Source organism: Arvicola amphibius, chromosome 4, assembly GCF_903992535.2.
Source record: "Arvicola amphibius chromosome 4, mArvAmp1.2, whole genome shotgun sequence".
NCBI lineage: Eukaryota > Metazoa > Chordata > Mammalia > Rodentia > Cricetidae > Arvicola > Arvicola amphibius.
The window spans coordinates 42766323-42779974 of record NC_052050.1 but is presented as its reverse complement, the minus strand read 5'-3'; the positions used below and the strand labels follow the sequence as shown (position 1 = coordinate 42779974).

Here is a 13652-nt window from a genome sequence, read left to right as displayed (position 1 = left end):
TTAGGCGTTTTTCCCTCCTGCCTTTACTTCTGAAATACTGGGGTTACCAACATGCAAAAGAATGTGCAGCCTTGTTAAGTTTTCGGGACATGGTCTCATCTTGGCACCTAAACTGAGACCTGGGAATTATTAAATATAAATTTATCCAGAGGGGGAAGATATGACTACCATATTGTAGAAATACATTCATCTGCCTTTTCCTGGCACAGAACTTTAACTTTTAATTAAACATGCCTGTGCTTCCTTTTGCTACTGAAGTGCAACACCATATAGTAATGCTAGCCGTTTAAGATGCAGACACTTTCCTAAAAGCCACACTTCACTGTCACAGATGAAGAAGCTAAGAGTCTAATTCCTTCTGATAAACAATTCTGTGGCGGTTTGAAAGTAAATGGCCTCCAAAGGCCCATAGGGAGTAGCACTACTAGGAGGTGCGGTCTTGTTGGAGGAAGTATGTCCTGGGGGCGGGCTTTGAGGTTTCACAGATGCTCAACCTAGGCCCACTATGTTTCACTCTCTCCTCGCTGCCTGTGGATCCAGATGTAGAGCTCTTGGCTACCTCTCCTGCACCATGTCTGCCTGTCATGGTTCCACTATGACGATAATGGACTGAATCTCTGAACTGTAAGCCAGGCCCAATTTATTAGAGTTGACATGGTCAGGAATGGAGAGATAAGCTCAGAGGTTAAGAGCACAGGCTGCTTTTCCAGAGGTCCTGCATTCAATTCCCAGCAACCACATGGCGACTCACAACCATCTGTAATAAGATCTGGTGTCCTCTTCTGACCTGCAAGGAGAGACATGCAGACAGAACACTGTATACATAATAAATAAAAATTTATTTATTTATTTATTTATTTTTTTTTTTTTTGCTGAAGGAAGAACAACCTTTATTTTGCCCCAAGCTAGAGCTTTTATAAATAAAAATTTAAAAAAAGAAAGGAAGGAAGGAAGGAAGGAAGGAAGAAAGAAAGAAAGAAAGAAAGAAAGAAAGAAAGAAAGAAAGAAAGGAAGGAAGGAAGAAAGAGCCAGGATTACAAATTAGTTCCAGCGGCTTTGATAAATGATGGGGCTGAAGAAAACTGTTCTCTTTATTTCTGGTGAAGTAGGGAAAATAATACTCTTGAGCCAGACATTTGATTTCTCTAGACCTTTAAATAACTGAAAAGCTACCTTTAGAACACAGTTGCTGTTCACAAGGAGATTCCCTGGCTTAATGTCTCGATGTAAAATGCCAGCTGAATGGAGATATTTCAAACCTGAAATAATAAACACATTTAATTGCAGATATTTAACCTTACATGGAAATGGACTAGAAGATTTAAAATTATTCCCCAAACAAAAGCTCAAGAATATTACTGAAAGCTTGCCTTAGTCCCCTTCAAGACACTGTCATTTTGTTGCAGTAGGGTAAAATGTCACAATAGTGTCTGCCCACGCCAGAGACAATGTCTATAATTGAAAAGATTACATGGCTTGAAGCATAGGTAAGGCTGTCAGGCCATGCTCCTCCATGTGGATGGAGTTCTGCTACTGATACGCCCAACCTGTGAATCTGAACCTGCTCCAGTGAAGAAGTTTCCATTAACCTGTGAGAGGCCTTTCCCAGCCAGGACAGGCACTTCAGTGACAGGACAAAACTCAGGGTCGTGCCCAAATCTGCCAGCAGCACTGTGACTGCTGACAGTCAAGAGGACACCAAGTCATCTCAAAATGTATGTGACATCTTGAAAGACATCATCAGTACTGCTTTAAGCCTCAATCTTACACTCATTCTTTTCTTCCTCTTTAAAAAAATAAACCTTTGTAAGACATTTTCTTCACAACAGTAAATAAGTCAAGAACCTTTCTCATTTCCCTCACCACAGAATATCAACAAATTCATTGTAGGTGAACTTTTTGTTGTTTGTTGTAGTAATATTGCTTATGCGTTTTAATACTTGGAAGACGTTTTCAATTTTTTTTTTTGTAGAATGCAATTCTGTGAATACTGTAAAAAAAAATGTATTCACCAGACAAGAAAGTGGTTTCACCTTTAAATAATTCTCCGTTTGTCAAGGTAGAACTCTGGACACAGCTGAGGGCTAGAGGAGGCATCAGTCATAGTGGCCTAAATTGCTTCTCAGTCAGGTCTGTGCTCTTCATGCACAGTCTGGAGTTACTTAGCTGCTCTCTCTACCAGTCTTCTCCATCTGCTTTGGGCTTTAATGGTCATTTTGAGCTAAGTGGGGCTCAGCTATGCCAGGCGATACTCAGACTTGAAGGATGGATGTCTTCCATAGAGGATAGTCACTTTTTAACTTAGTCATCTGATGCCACAGGCTGTGAAGAGCTAAAGGCAGTTAGTGGGGTTTGTGACAAACCACTGTTTACTTGCCTTTCTACATCAGCCCACTCGCCTGCCTTCTCTGCCCTAATGAAAATAAAAACAAAAAGTAGTTGGCCACCTTAAGAGCCTCTGGTTGGCAGGGATGTGACTAGCATGCTCAAGGATCCAAGGCCAACGCCTAGCACCTCTGACACCCGCGCCTCTTGTTTAACATCAAAAACAGTGAAACAACTTTGCTTCAGACAAAAAGATCTTTGGAGAACAAGGCTTGGAAGGCCAGAATAAAGTTCAAATGAAGAGCAAAACGACTCATTTACACCACCACACTGCCTTTTTCTTGGTAAAGGAAAAATCTTACCTCGCAAAATCTGATAAAGAAAAACTTTGACATGATCTGAGCTGAGTGGCTGAGGAGAGACGATGATTTTATGTAGGTCACTCTGCATCAATTCTGTGACAACGTATCTTCAAATCTTAAGTTAAGGAGATGTCAGAGAATTGGCCCCCAACCCCCTCAGTGAAGTCATCAGATTAAAGAGTAACTTCCATTCTCAAGGCTGGGAAGTGAAGACAGCTAGCTTTTAGACTGATGAAGGTGAGAATTCCAGACACTACAGGATTAACAGTGCCTAAATTAAAAGAATTCACAAGTTTAAGAACTGAAGTAAAAAACCAGCGATACTCTACAATAATCACAAACAAGAGAAATGTACATATAACCACCAAGCCAAGGAGAAGAACGAAGATCCATTAATCTCAAGATTCTGGTGAGCAACTGGGGTATCCTTCAAATGAAAATATGGGGTTGGTGAGCCCATTTTAAAACACCGGCAAAAATGATCACAATCTACCCATCAACTGTGATTTAAGTACTTTATAAAGTATGGTACTGCTCAAAACACATGAAATGGTTAATTCAAGCCTCCTCACAATCAGAACAATGTAGCCTTCCACCTCCTTAACTCTGCATGTGTTTATGAAAGCCTATTAGTACATGTAGTTCACGCTTCTGATACAACTTTGTGCTGTTGTAGTCTCAGGCTGTTTGTTCAATTGACACATGGCAGGAGATCAAAAGCTGGAGACTAGGGAGCCATGGAGAAGTGGAACCCAGAATTTTGACAAGCCACATCAATGTCAAGGAACCCCTTTACTATATTTGTTAGAATAATAGACTTATGTTTTACCCTGGATGTAATTAAAAACTCACACTAAAAGTTTGCATGATTTTATGATTGAACTGGAACTTTTCTTTAGATGATCTTCCCTTCACAGCTTTTAAAGCTGGCAGTTAAGGACAACACAGAGGCAGGGGAGAAGCTGTGCTAACATCTAACACAATGGGTGAAAACTGCCCCCTCCTAGAGATACTTTTAGATGGCCTTAGGACACTTGGGAGGCTTTGCTCGTCTCTCACTGGCTGTTATTTCTGGCTGTCTTCTGTTCCTTCTCCTTTCCTCTCCTCCAAATGTTAGAACATCCCAGCCTTGGTCCTCCCTTCTCTTCATCACACTCACCCTCTTGAATATTCAAATCCAACCTACTCCTTTTCTTCACACCACCAAACACAAACCTGGAAGTCATCCTTGGGATCTCACTCTCTCCATCTTTCCAAGAGAAAGCCCTGCGGGCTTTACCTACAATTGGGCCTCTTCTCATTCACCAACCTGCTGCCATCACTTTCACCGGAGGCCCTACATCCCTAAAATACAGCAGCCAGTACAAACCTGTGTTTTTATGTAGGAACTGGCATTTACTGCACAGAACTCAAGCCCTCTAGGAAGCAGGTCTTAAGCAGAGAGGGCTGCAAGCAGGCTGGGGATACACCCAGCCCCAGTGCTATCCAGGCAGGAAGTTATGTGAGTAGTCACATCTTAAAATCTTTTTTTTTTTCTCCTTTTTCGAGACAGAATCTATAGAGCTCTGGCTGGCCTTAAACTCAGAGTTCTGCCAGCTTCTGCCTCCAGAGTACTGGGACTAATTGGCACTGGTCACTCTTGAAGATCACATGTTAACCAAACCCTATTCCTCTACCCAGAGAGTAACCACTATCATACAGCCTGAGTCACATAGGCTCCCCTGCCTGCTTCCTCAAAAAGTACATGTGATAGATGGAGGGAAGGCAAAAAGGGATGCTTGGGATCAAAGGGAGACTTAATAACCAAGTACAACTATGTGGTTTCTGTTTAGAACCTGGTTCAAAGAGAGCCCTGGGGGCAATTAGGGATGGGTATTAAGGATAAACCAATGTTAAGATACCATAATGATACATTTATATGTTCTGATGAGGGTCCTTATAAAAAACACATAAATAATTTATAAGTTAAATAATGTGATATTTGCAATCTATTTTAAAACAATCCTGCCCTCCTCAAAGGAGGGATAAGGATAGAGAAGAATGGGAAAAAATGAGAAATATTGAAGCTGGGCATTTTTGGAGATTTTTTTGTTTGTTTAGTTTTCTGGCACAGAGCTCTGTGTAGCCCTGGCTGTCCTGGAACTCACTCTGTAGACCAGGTTGGTCTCAGACTCAGAGATCCACCTGTTTCTGCATCCAGAGTGATGTAGGAGTTATATTCTCATCTCTACTTTGGTGTATTTTTGAAGTTTTCTATATCTTTTCCCTGAAAAACAAAAGCAAAGTACAATAAAAACTTTCTTTGTACAAAACTCGGTAAAAAAAGAAGATGAAAACTACCCATGTCCCCCTTTCTTACAAGACAGCCTCATAGAGCTCAGATTGGCCTTGAATTCACCAGACAGCCTTGAATTTCTGTTCCGCCCCTTACCTTCCAAGTACTGGGAGTACAGGTTTATGCTACTACCCCCATTTCCAGAATTTTCATTTAACTAATCCATCACTATTGAAAATCTAAGTTACCTTTTTTACTGTACTAAACAAGCTTGAAGCAAAAATTATATACAGCTTTATGTAAGTCTAATCAATTTTTTCAAGCAGAATTACAGTACATCATTTTGAAGTTTAAAATATAGTGAACAATTTCTCATGCTATTCAGATCTTTTTATATTAAGTGCTTATTTAATATTCCTCTCTTCTATACTATGCCATGAGTTGCTCTTGAAGCTGTATGTACTGGTATCCAAGAGTACCTCAATTATGTGTGGCTCCTCTCTGGTGAATTCATTTTCCATTAAAAGAGCCCTATTAGAAGCATAGGTTGGGATGCCAGGATCCTGCATGAGTGGGGTGAAGAGTCAGAGATACCAAGGATTAGTATGCTGTGTGTACTCTCCTGCAGGTTAGGGGATGATGCAGTCTTGGTACTCCCCCCCCCCCCCACACACACACACAATTTTTTCAACTGAGGCTCCCTCCTCTCAGAAGTTTGTGTTGAGTTGACATTAAAGTAGCAAGCCCATCTAGCATGTTTAAGCCCCGAGGTTTCCATCCCCAGCATCTCATGGACCAGGCATGGTGCTCATCCCGGTACTGAGGAGGCAGATTGATTGTGTAGTCAATCTTTTATTATTCATCTGCATTCCTGCTTTCTGAGGCAACACCTAATGCCTCCAGTTCCTATGCTTTTTTTATATCCTGTAAAAATGAAGCTGTTTTGTGTTCTCATTACAGCCAGCTTAGATTTCTGCCCTTTTAAGTCTTAGCCTTTAATCATTTACTAACATTTTTGGATGGGTGTAGAAAGGAATGAAAACCAACAGTTTCAGGTTGAAAACCACTTACATGTTTACAGGTCACATGTGTGAGCTGGAGAGAAAAAGAGGAACATGATAACGAGAGCCAATCTTGTCCCACTCCCCCCCCCTTTAAAAGCAGGATTTACTACAGCCCAGGCTGGCCCAACTTGATAGCCAATGGTAACCTTGTGTTCTAGGCCCTAACATTCAGGTCCTCTTGCAGTCACTGAGTCATTTAAAAGGTTCCCATGTCTCAAAAAGGAGGGCCCCACTATGGAGCTGAGAATGACCTTGATTCCTGTTCTTTTTGCCTCTGCCTCCTCAGTACCGGGATGAGCACCATGCCTGGTCCATGAGATGCTGGGGATGGAAACTTAAACATGCTAGATGGGCTTGCTACTTTAATGTCAACTCAACACAAACTTCTGAGAGGAGGGAGCCTCAGTTGAAAAAATGCCCCTATAAGACCGGACCGCAGCCAAGCCTGCATGGCATTTTCCTAGTGATTAACTGGAAGGGCCTAGTCCATTGTGGGTGGGGCCAGCCCAGACTGGTGATCCTGGGATCTATAAGAAAGTAGGCTGAGCAAGCCACTGGGAGGAAGCCAGTACACAGAACCCTTCTGTGGCCTCTGCATTTATTCCTGCTCTGTTTGAATTCCTGTCTTGACTCCCTCTGATGATCTACAGTGATTTGGAAGTGTTAGTCAAATAAACCCTTTCCTCCCCAACTTGTTTCTGGTCATGGTGTTTTACCATAGCAATAGTAACCCTAACTAAGGCACTAGACAAACACTCTTGCAGCTGAGCCACATGCCCTGGCCCTTTGCTGTATTTTGTACATTGTAATACATTCCACTTGTAAGGCAGATTCCATGTTAAGAGTATTAATCCTTCTGTATACACCATTTTTTTTCTAAGAAATACTAATCACAGGACAAAAATAAAAAACACTACTACTTTGCACATACACAAACAGAAATTTGAGACAAGGTTTCACTAATTGTATGTAGTCCAAGTTTCACAGCCTCTCCAATGCTGGGATTACAAGTGTGTGTCGTGACTGAATTCTATTCTTGGCTCTCTTAAGTTTGAAGGATCAAGTAAATAAACATTATATAGAGGAAAACTACGTGAAACAGAAAAACCTGCACAGATGCCATTATTGTCTTCCAATGGTTTGAATGCTGATGCTCCTCCAAAGCTCTCATGCTGAAATCCTAACTCCAGAACACTGGGAGGGAGGGCCTTTGGGAGATGATTAGGTTATGAGGGCAGAGCCCCATGAATGGGATTAGTGTCCCCATAAAGGAGGCCCGAGGGAGCTCGTTAGCTCCACGAAAATTGCAGGTTATAGTGAAAAGACTCTTCAATAGGAAGAAGGCCCTTACTGGACATCAAATCCATCAGGCGCCTTAACTCTGAACTTTCCAACCTCCAGAACAAATTCCTGCCATTTATAAGCTACAAAGGTTTCAATTATTTCTTTATAGTGGCCCAAATGGAGTAAGACAGTTGTCAAGTTGACGTTTTATTCAGGGGAAAGAAGTCCTAAAGGATACGCTAAAGCATTCATCTGTCATATCTGCTAAGTTTACCCACAGCTTTCTTCTCCAGCACTGAATGTTTTTTTCTTGCCTGGATGAAGAACAGGCTCTATCTGTTCTGTCTTCTGCACTACAGGACTGGCAGCCCAGCTGTGATGACAGAAACTTCAGTGTTAGCATGGCAGCTGGTGTACAGGCAAGCAGAGGGCAACAGCACCATTTTCACATTATCAGGGTATAGTCATGACGACAGTCCAGTGGTTCTCAACCTTGATAATGCTGAGACCCTTTAATACAGCAGTTTCTGTTGTTGTGATGACTGCCAATCATATATTTTTCATTGCTACTTGTTAACTGAATTTTGCCACTGTTAGGAATCGTAATATAAATATCTGATATGCAGGATATCAATGCAACTCCTATGAAAGGGTTGTTTGACCTCCAAATGTTGAGAACCAGTCCTCTAGACAGAGAGATGGTGGCAATAGCTGCATGTCATTGTGACTCGGAGAACAGGAAGCACTTTTGCCAGCTGAGCCACCTCTCCAGCCACAACAGATACTTTATAACTAATTACTAATTTCTAAATAAAATATGACACTTCATTGAGCATTTATAGACATCAAATCACAATGAGGCTCATACCTAATAGAGCTAGATGAATCAGATGAAAATTTCATACCATTGAACAGAGAGTGATTTATACAAGTCAGTTCTTCCAAACAAAGACCACAAATTCAAGTGCAAAATCCCCCAACAAAACATAACCCAGCTGGCATTTCTTCTGCTAAGCCCAAGCAGCTATATCACTATACCACTATCTCCAGGATCGAGGGACTTGAAAACCCTTCCAGTTTTCCAGGAAGATGTTTAAGGAGAAATTTAAGTGAATGCTTACTAAGCCTTGTTCAGGAGAAGACAGGCTGGGTTAGTAAATTCTAGATAAGCCAGAAGTCTAGGCCAAATGACACAGAGCTCCTGTCGACTTCTATGCTTCTCTGTCATCTCTGTATAGAAATGTCTTCACTCCCTCTAATCCCTCTTGAACATATAACACTGGAAAGTTTGATAGGAGGTTTTTTTAAATTATTAAATAGCAGAAAACTAGTTTTCTATGCTTTAAGTTTAGCACAGTACATTGTAAGAGAAATACATCTTTATTCCACGAATGGAACATTTTTACAAAATCACACAAAACAATTAAACCACTAGGACAAAAATTTTAAATTTTTTTTGGAAAACACAATTGCTGAATTTGAAAATTTAGCACTGTAACTGCACAAACTCAGCGGTAACACATATTGCATTATGATAAGGTTTCTGCTTTGCTCTGGCAAAATCCTCTGAAGTCTCAATCCCCAGCATACTGTCTCCCAGATGTCTAAACTAGTTGCCATGCCAACTAAAGCAGCTTAAATTAAATGAGGGCCTGAAAAGGCACCTGCATCACTCCAGGTCTGTTGCACATTAAATAAAGCTCTCTTGACAGGGCCTCAGAGGTGCCATTAACTTGAACAGCATCTATCTGATTATTGTTTGAGTAATTTAATGAGGGTCTCCACGCAAGAGTAGAAACAGGGTGCTATTACCCTCTCTTGGTCCTTCTAAATAGGACAGCCTCTCTAACAGCTGGTGTACCTACTGAGTCAATGGCTTTGCTATGGTCTTTTAAGTTATGACTGGGTGAAGATGACCTATAGAACCAGAGCTTGGACTTCCAGGAGAATATTAGCAGATTAACCATTTCCTAGATAAAAACTTGTCATTAAAAACACACTGTGCATGGTGTGCCAACCTCAGAGTGATTTGAACAGCCCTGGTATAAAATAAATTGCTGCTGATTGCGGCAATTAGTTAAGTAGCTCCGTGAAATATGAATTTCAAAATGTTCTGATTTGTTTCAGGAAAATGAATGATGCAAATGAACGACAAATGGGTGAGTTTGGGAGCAGGCACTGCAGCTCTTAAGCTCAGGTGCTGAAGACAACGACGTCTCTGTGCTGCCTTAAGGAGTTGATTTCCTTTAAAAAGTTACCGTTTCAAACTCCTTTACTGCTTTCTCAAATACTGATTACCAGAGGATGTTACTTAACAGGCATACAAACCTAGGCTAGAGGGTTTATGTGACTTACCCCAGGTCACACTTCCTGTCAGCATAAAGTAAAGACTATCTTACATTTCTTTTTTGTAAAAGGATTTATTTTTATTATTTTAAAATTATGTGTGTATGCACATAATCATGCAGGGAAGTCAGGGAAGGAACTCAAACCAGGAGCCTGAATGTGGGAAGTGGTGCAAAGGCTATGAAGAAATGCTGCTTACTGGTTTGCTCAGTCTGTTTTCTTATACAGCCAGGACCACCAGCCCACAAGTGGCATCGACCAAAATAGGTTGGGCCTTTCCATATCAAGCATCAATAAAGAAAAATGCCTCCCCCAGGCTGACCTCCAGGCCAAATCTTAAGCAGGCATTTTATCATTTAAGGTTCCTTCTTCTCAGATGACCCTAGCCTGTGCCAGGTTGACAATAAAAACTACCCAGGGCTGCAGACTAGTTTGAAATAAAGCATGGTTGAATTCTGAACTTTTAGTTACAGGTTATGAGGACTAAAGCGGAAAGTATCTTGACCTTTTTGTTTTTGTTTTTTTTTTTTCAAATTAGAAACCCTGTATTTGCTTCTGTGTCATTTCATTTGTAACTAACTTGCAACTATTCCTATTAGAGACATAGTATAGTACAGCTGGGAGTGGCTAAGGCGCTAGGCATAATATGCGCTGAATCTACTCTTAACAGTGTTGGCCTTCTCAGTGATGAGCAGCAGACTGCTAGATCAAATGATGCTACCCTTCAGCCCTATCTGAAAAAGAAACAAGGTTAAAAAGTACCTCAACGAACATGTCTATTTTACTACCTTTGTCCACTTCTACCTCCTGAGTATCCTCTGTCTCCAAACTTACTCACTTTATTCTGTTAGGCAAATCATAAAACTCTTGACAACTCAAGAAATATTTTTTTCAGCCAGGCAGTGGTGGAGAACACATTTAATCCCAGCACTCGAGAGGCAGAGGCGGGTGGATAGAGTTTGAAGCCAGTCTGTTCTTCAGGGCTAATCCTGTCTTTAAAAAAAAAAAAGAAAGAAAGAAAGAAAGAAAACAGAAAGATTTTCTCTCCATCTTTGAATCATATGTGGTTACCTAAATCACTCAGTCTCTATTAAATACTTTTGATAAAACTAAAAAGCGTGTGCCCCCCTCCATGTATATGTTAACATTTATTTGTCTGTTTATTGTTTATGTGACAAGATATTCCAGGGAAATTTTGGGCTGTGGTAAAATAGAGGGGTTGGTTATTGGCCCTTGATAGAAAAACAGAAAAAAAAGAAAAGATTATAAATTAGATTATTGGAAATATTAAGTCAAGCCTTAGATGAGAAGTCAAAGTTGAAATAAAATGTAAGTTTGGGAATTATTAGATATGATAAAATGAATTAGAGTAGGACCAGGGATTTACCTTCATTAAAAACTGCTGGCTTAGACAGTGTTAGGGCCCTGGGATCCCATCCCCAGCAGCGGCAGGGGGAGAGAAGTGTGGCTACCACTGTTAACTCTTTGGGCCAGGGATGGAGCTTAGTGATGCCATGAGCTCCTCAGGAGGACTTCAAGTCTGAGTCCTGCGTGTACCACACTGTAAATTCAAGTCAGCCTGTACAACTCAGTGAGACTCGGTCTCAAAATACAAAGGCGGGTGATGCAGCTCAGTAGAAAAATACATACAAGGCACTGGCTCAGTCTCCAGGACCCAAACCCAATCAATCCAACAGACAGAAGGAAAAGGAAAAAAGAAATAGCAATCTTTACTTTCTATCAAGTGAAAGGTCATGTGAAGGGCATTTTCATTTTGGCTACTATCTCACATTTCTCTGCAAAAGAAATTCACACTTTTTTTATCCCTTTATTAAAAAAAATCTTGGCATGAAAATTATGGGGCTGGAGTGATGGCTCAGTGGTTAGGGACATGTATTACTCTTGTAAATGAGCTGAATTCTTTTTCTGGAACCCAAATTGGGCAGCTCTCAACCACCTGTAATTCCAACTCTCGGGACTCTGCTGCCCAAGTCTTTGGACCTCCACGGCAACAGCACCGTGTGCATGCACTCCTACACAGACACAAAGGGATGTACATAATTAAGTAAAAATAAACCTTAAAAAGATCATGCAAACAAATCAGCCATAAACTGAGTTAGAAACTCAACCCTGATGATAGGACATTTTAGCTAGTACACACTCATGTGTGATGATAGGACATTTTAGCTAGTACACACTCATGTGTCAGTGGCTGAGCTCCAAGTGAACACTGGCCAGATTCCCACAAACGTTGTTTAGGACAGAATTAGAGGAAAAGGGCGGGGTTAAGAAACCTCGGGATCAAGCAAATGAGGTAGGACAAAAGGGAAGAGAAAAAAAGAGGGCTCTCCAAAGGACAAACAGGTTTGCGTAATTTATGAGCGATTAGAAACCCCATCTAGAGCCTGGCAGCCAACAACAAACACCTCAATGTTGAGCCTTCCCTGACCTCATGCTCCAATTAAAACAAATCTGAACTATGATCAATATTTATTTAACACATTTATCTCTAGGATGCTACATCTCCTTCAGGAAGTAATTTAAGAACGCAGGGATAATCAGCTTCATGCCAGAAACCCCGAGTGCCCTAACTGTCAGAGATAATGCTGCAGAGGAAAAGAGGCACAATCACCACAGAAACAAACGCTGACATTAAATTCTGACCTTCGATTAGAGTACGATGATTGAACGTTTCTGTTTTTAGGAAGTCATGATTACTCAAGCAGTCTCAGAGGCTGCAGGACTGATGCCAAGAGCATCTTTGTTTAACCATCATCATTAACATCAATAAATACTGACTGGGTACCAAGTGGGTGTGGAGAGCATGCTAGCTCAATGAGGGGACGGAAAAAAGACACAGGAACGCAAGGCAGACAGTCCCGGGACTGGAGAGACTGAGACTGATAGAAAATGACCCACAAGGACAAGGAAACTGGGTTCTTTCTGTACATGGACACAGTTGTTTGACCGAAAAGGAAAACCAGTTGCTATATACTTGACATTTTGTTATTTTGCTTTGTCTTGTCCACTAACTCCAAGAAGTCAGTCCTATTACCAAAATCACCACATAAAGAAGCGAAAGGCTTAGAAGGGTAAATGATGAATCAAAGGTCACACCTAGCTTGAAGCAGACCTCTGGTGCTAGACTCCACCCCTGTCCTCAACTATACCCTGTCTGCTAAAAGATGAAGCAAACCCCAGAAATATAAGACCACATGACAAGCTAAAAGCAAAATAATTACACTTCTGAAGGAAAAAGGCCTGCAAACTGATCTTTGAAAATGAGAGGCCGAACAGATTTAGCCAGTGGGAAGGAGGTGTGATGTAGAGCCCAAATGATCAGGGTTACAGTCTTGACTGCCATTTACCAGCTTGGTAACATTAGGTATGTTACGTAACTTTTCACATTTCTTTGCTTATAAAATAGGCACAACGCTGTTCTTGCCAGGATTTAGACATCGAGTTTTAGAATCACATGGAGTCTGGCACAAAGGGGAATGGAACGAAGTTGCAGTCACCCCCATCATCGTTCCAGGGAGGAGAAGGGTGAGGAGTTTATTAACATTAGTGGTAGGAGCTGTGCCGGGCGCTCTGCATTATTCATTCACTCCAGGAGGAAGAGTGCAGGCTTCGTTCTCATCGAGAAGAACACTAACCTTCTCAAGGTTAGCAAGCTGGGCAGGGCAGCTGGAACTCAGGACTGCTTGAAATACAAATGTCCAACTGTGCTCTTATTCTCCCATCAGTCTCTCCTCCTACCAGGTGTATATGTGGGTGAAGTAGGGGGAGACTCCAGGCAAACTGAACATGGCAGGCAAAAAAGGAAACCAACAACCATTCAACAATTCTTCTAGAACATTCTTCTAAGCCATGATCTCAAAAGAGCATCACTGCCGAAAGAGAAGGAAAACTATTCACTCTTAAGTAAGAGAGGTAAGACTTTGTAGCCCAGGCTAGCCTCTTTGTCTTAGCCTTCCAAGTGCTGAGATTATAAAT

The 13652-nt window shown here is 41.3% G+C and overlaps 1 protein-coding gene across 1 annotated transcript in view; it reads right to left on the bottom strand.

The window, feature by feature from the left end:
- Window positions 1-13652, bottom strand: part of Nlk (nemo like kinase) — a 130002-nt gene that overhangs the window by 18189 nt on the left and 98161 nt on the right. The window contains exons 4-5 of the mRNA XM_038327243.1: window positions 2688-2794; window positions 1174-1259 (exon numbers count right to left, since the gene is read on the bottom strand). Of these exons, the coding sequence (XP_038183171.1) occupies window positions 1174-1259; window positions 2688-2794 (193 nt within the window). The remainder of the gene's footprint in view (window positions 1-1173; window positions 1260-2687; window positions 2795-13652) is intronic.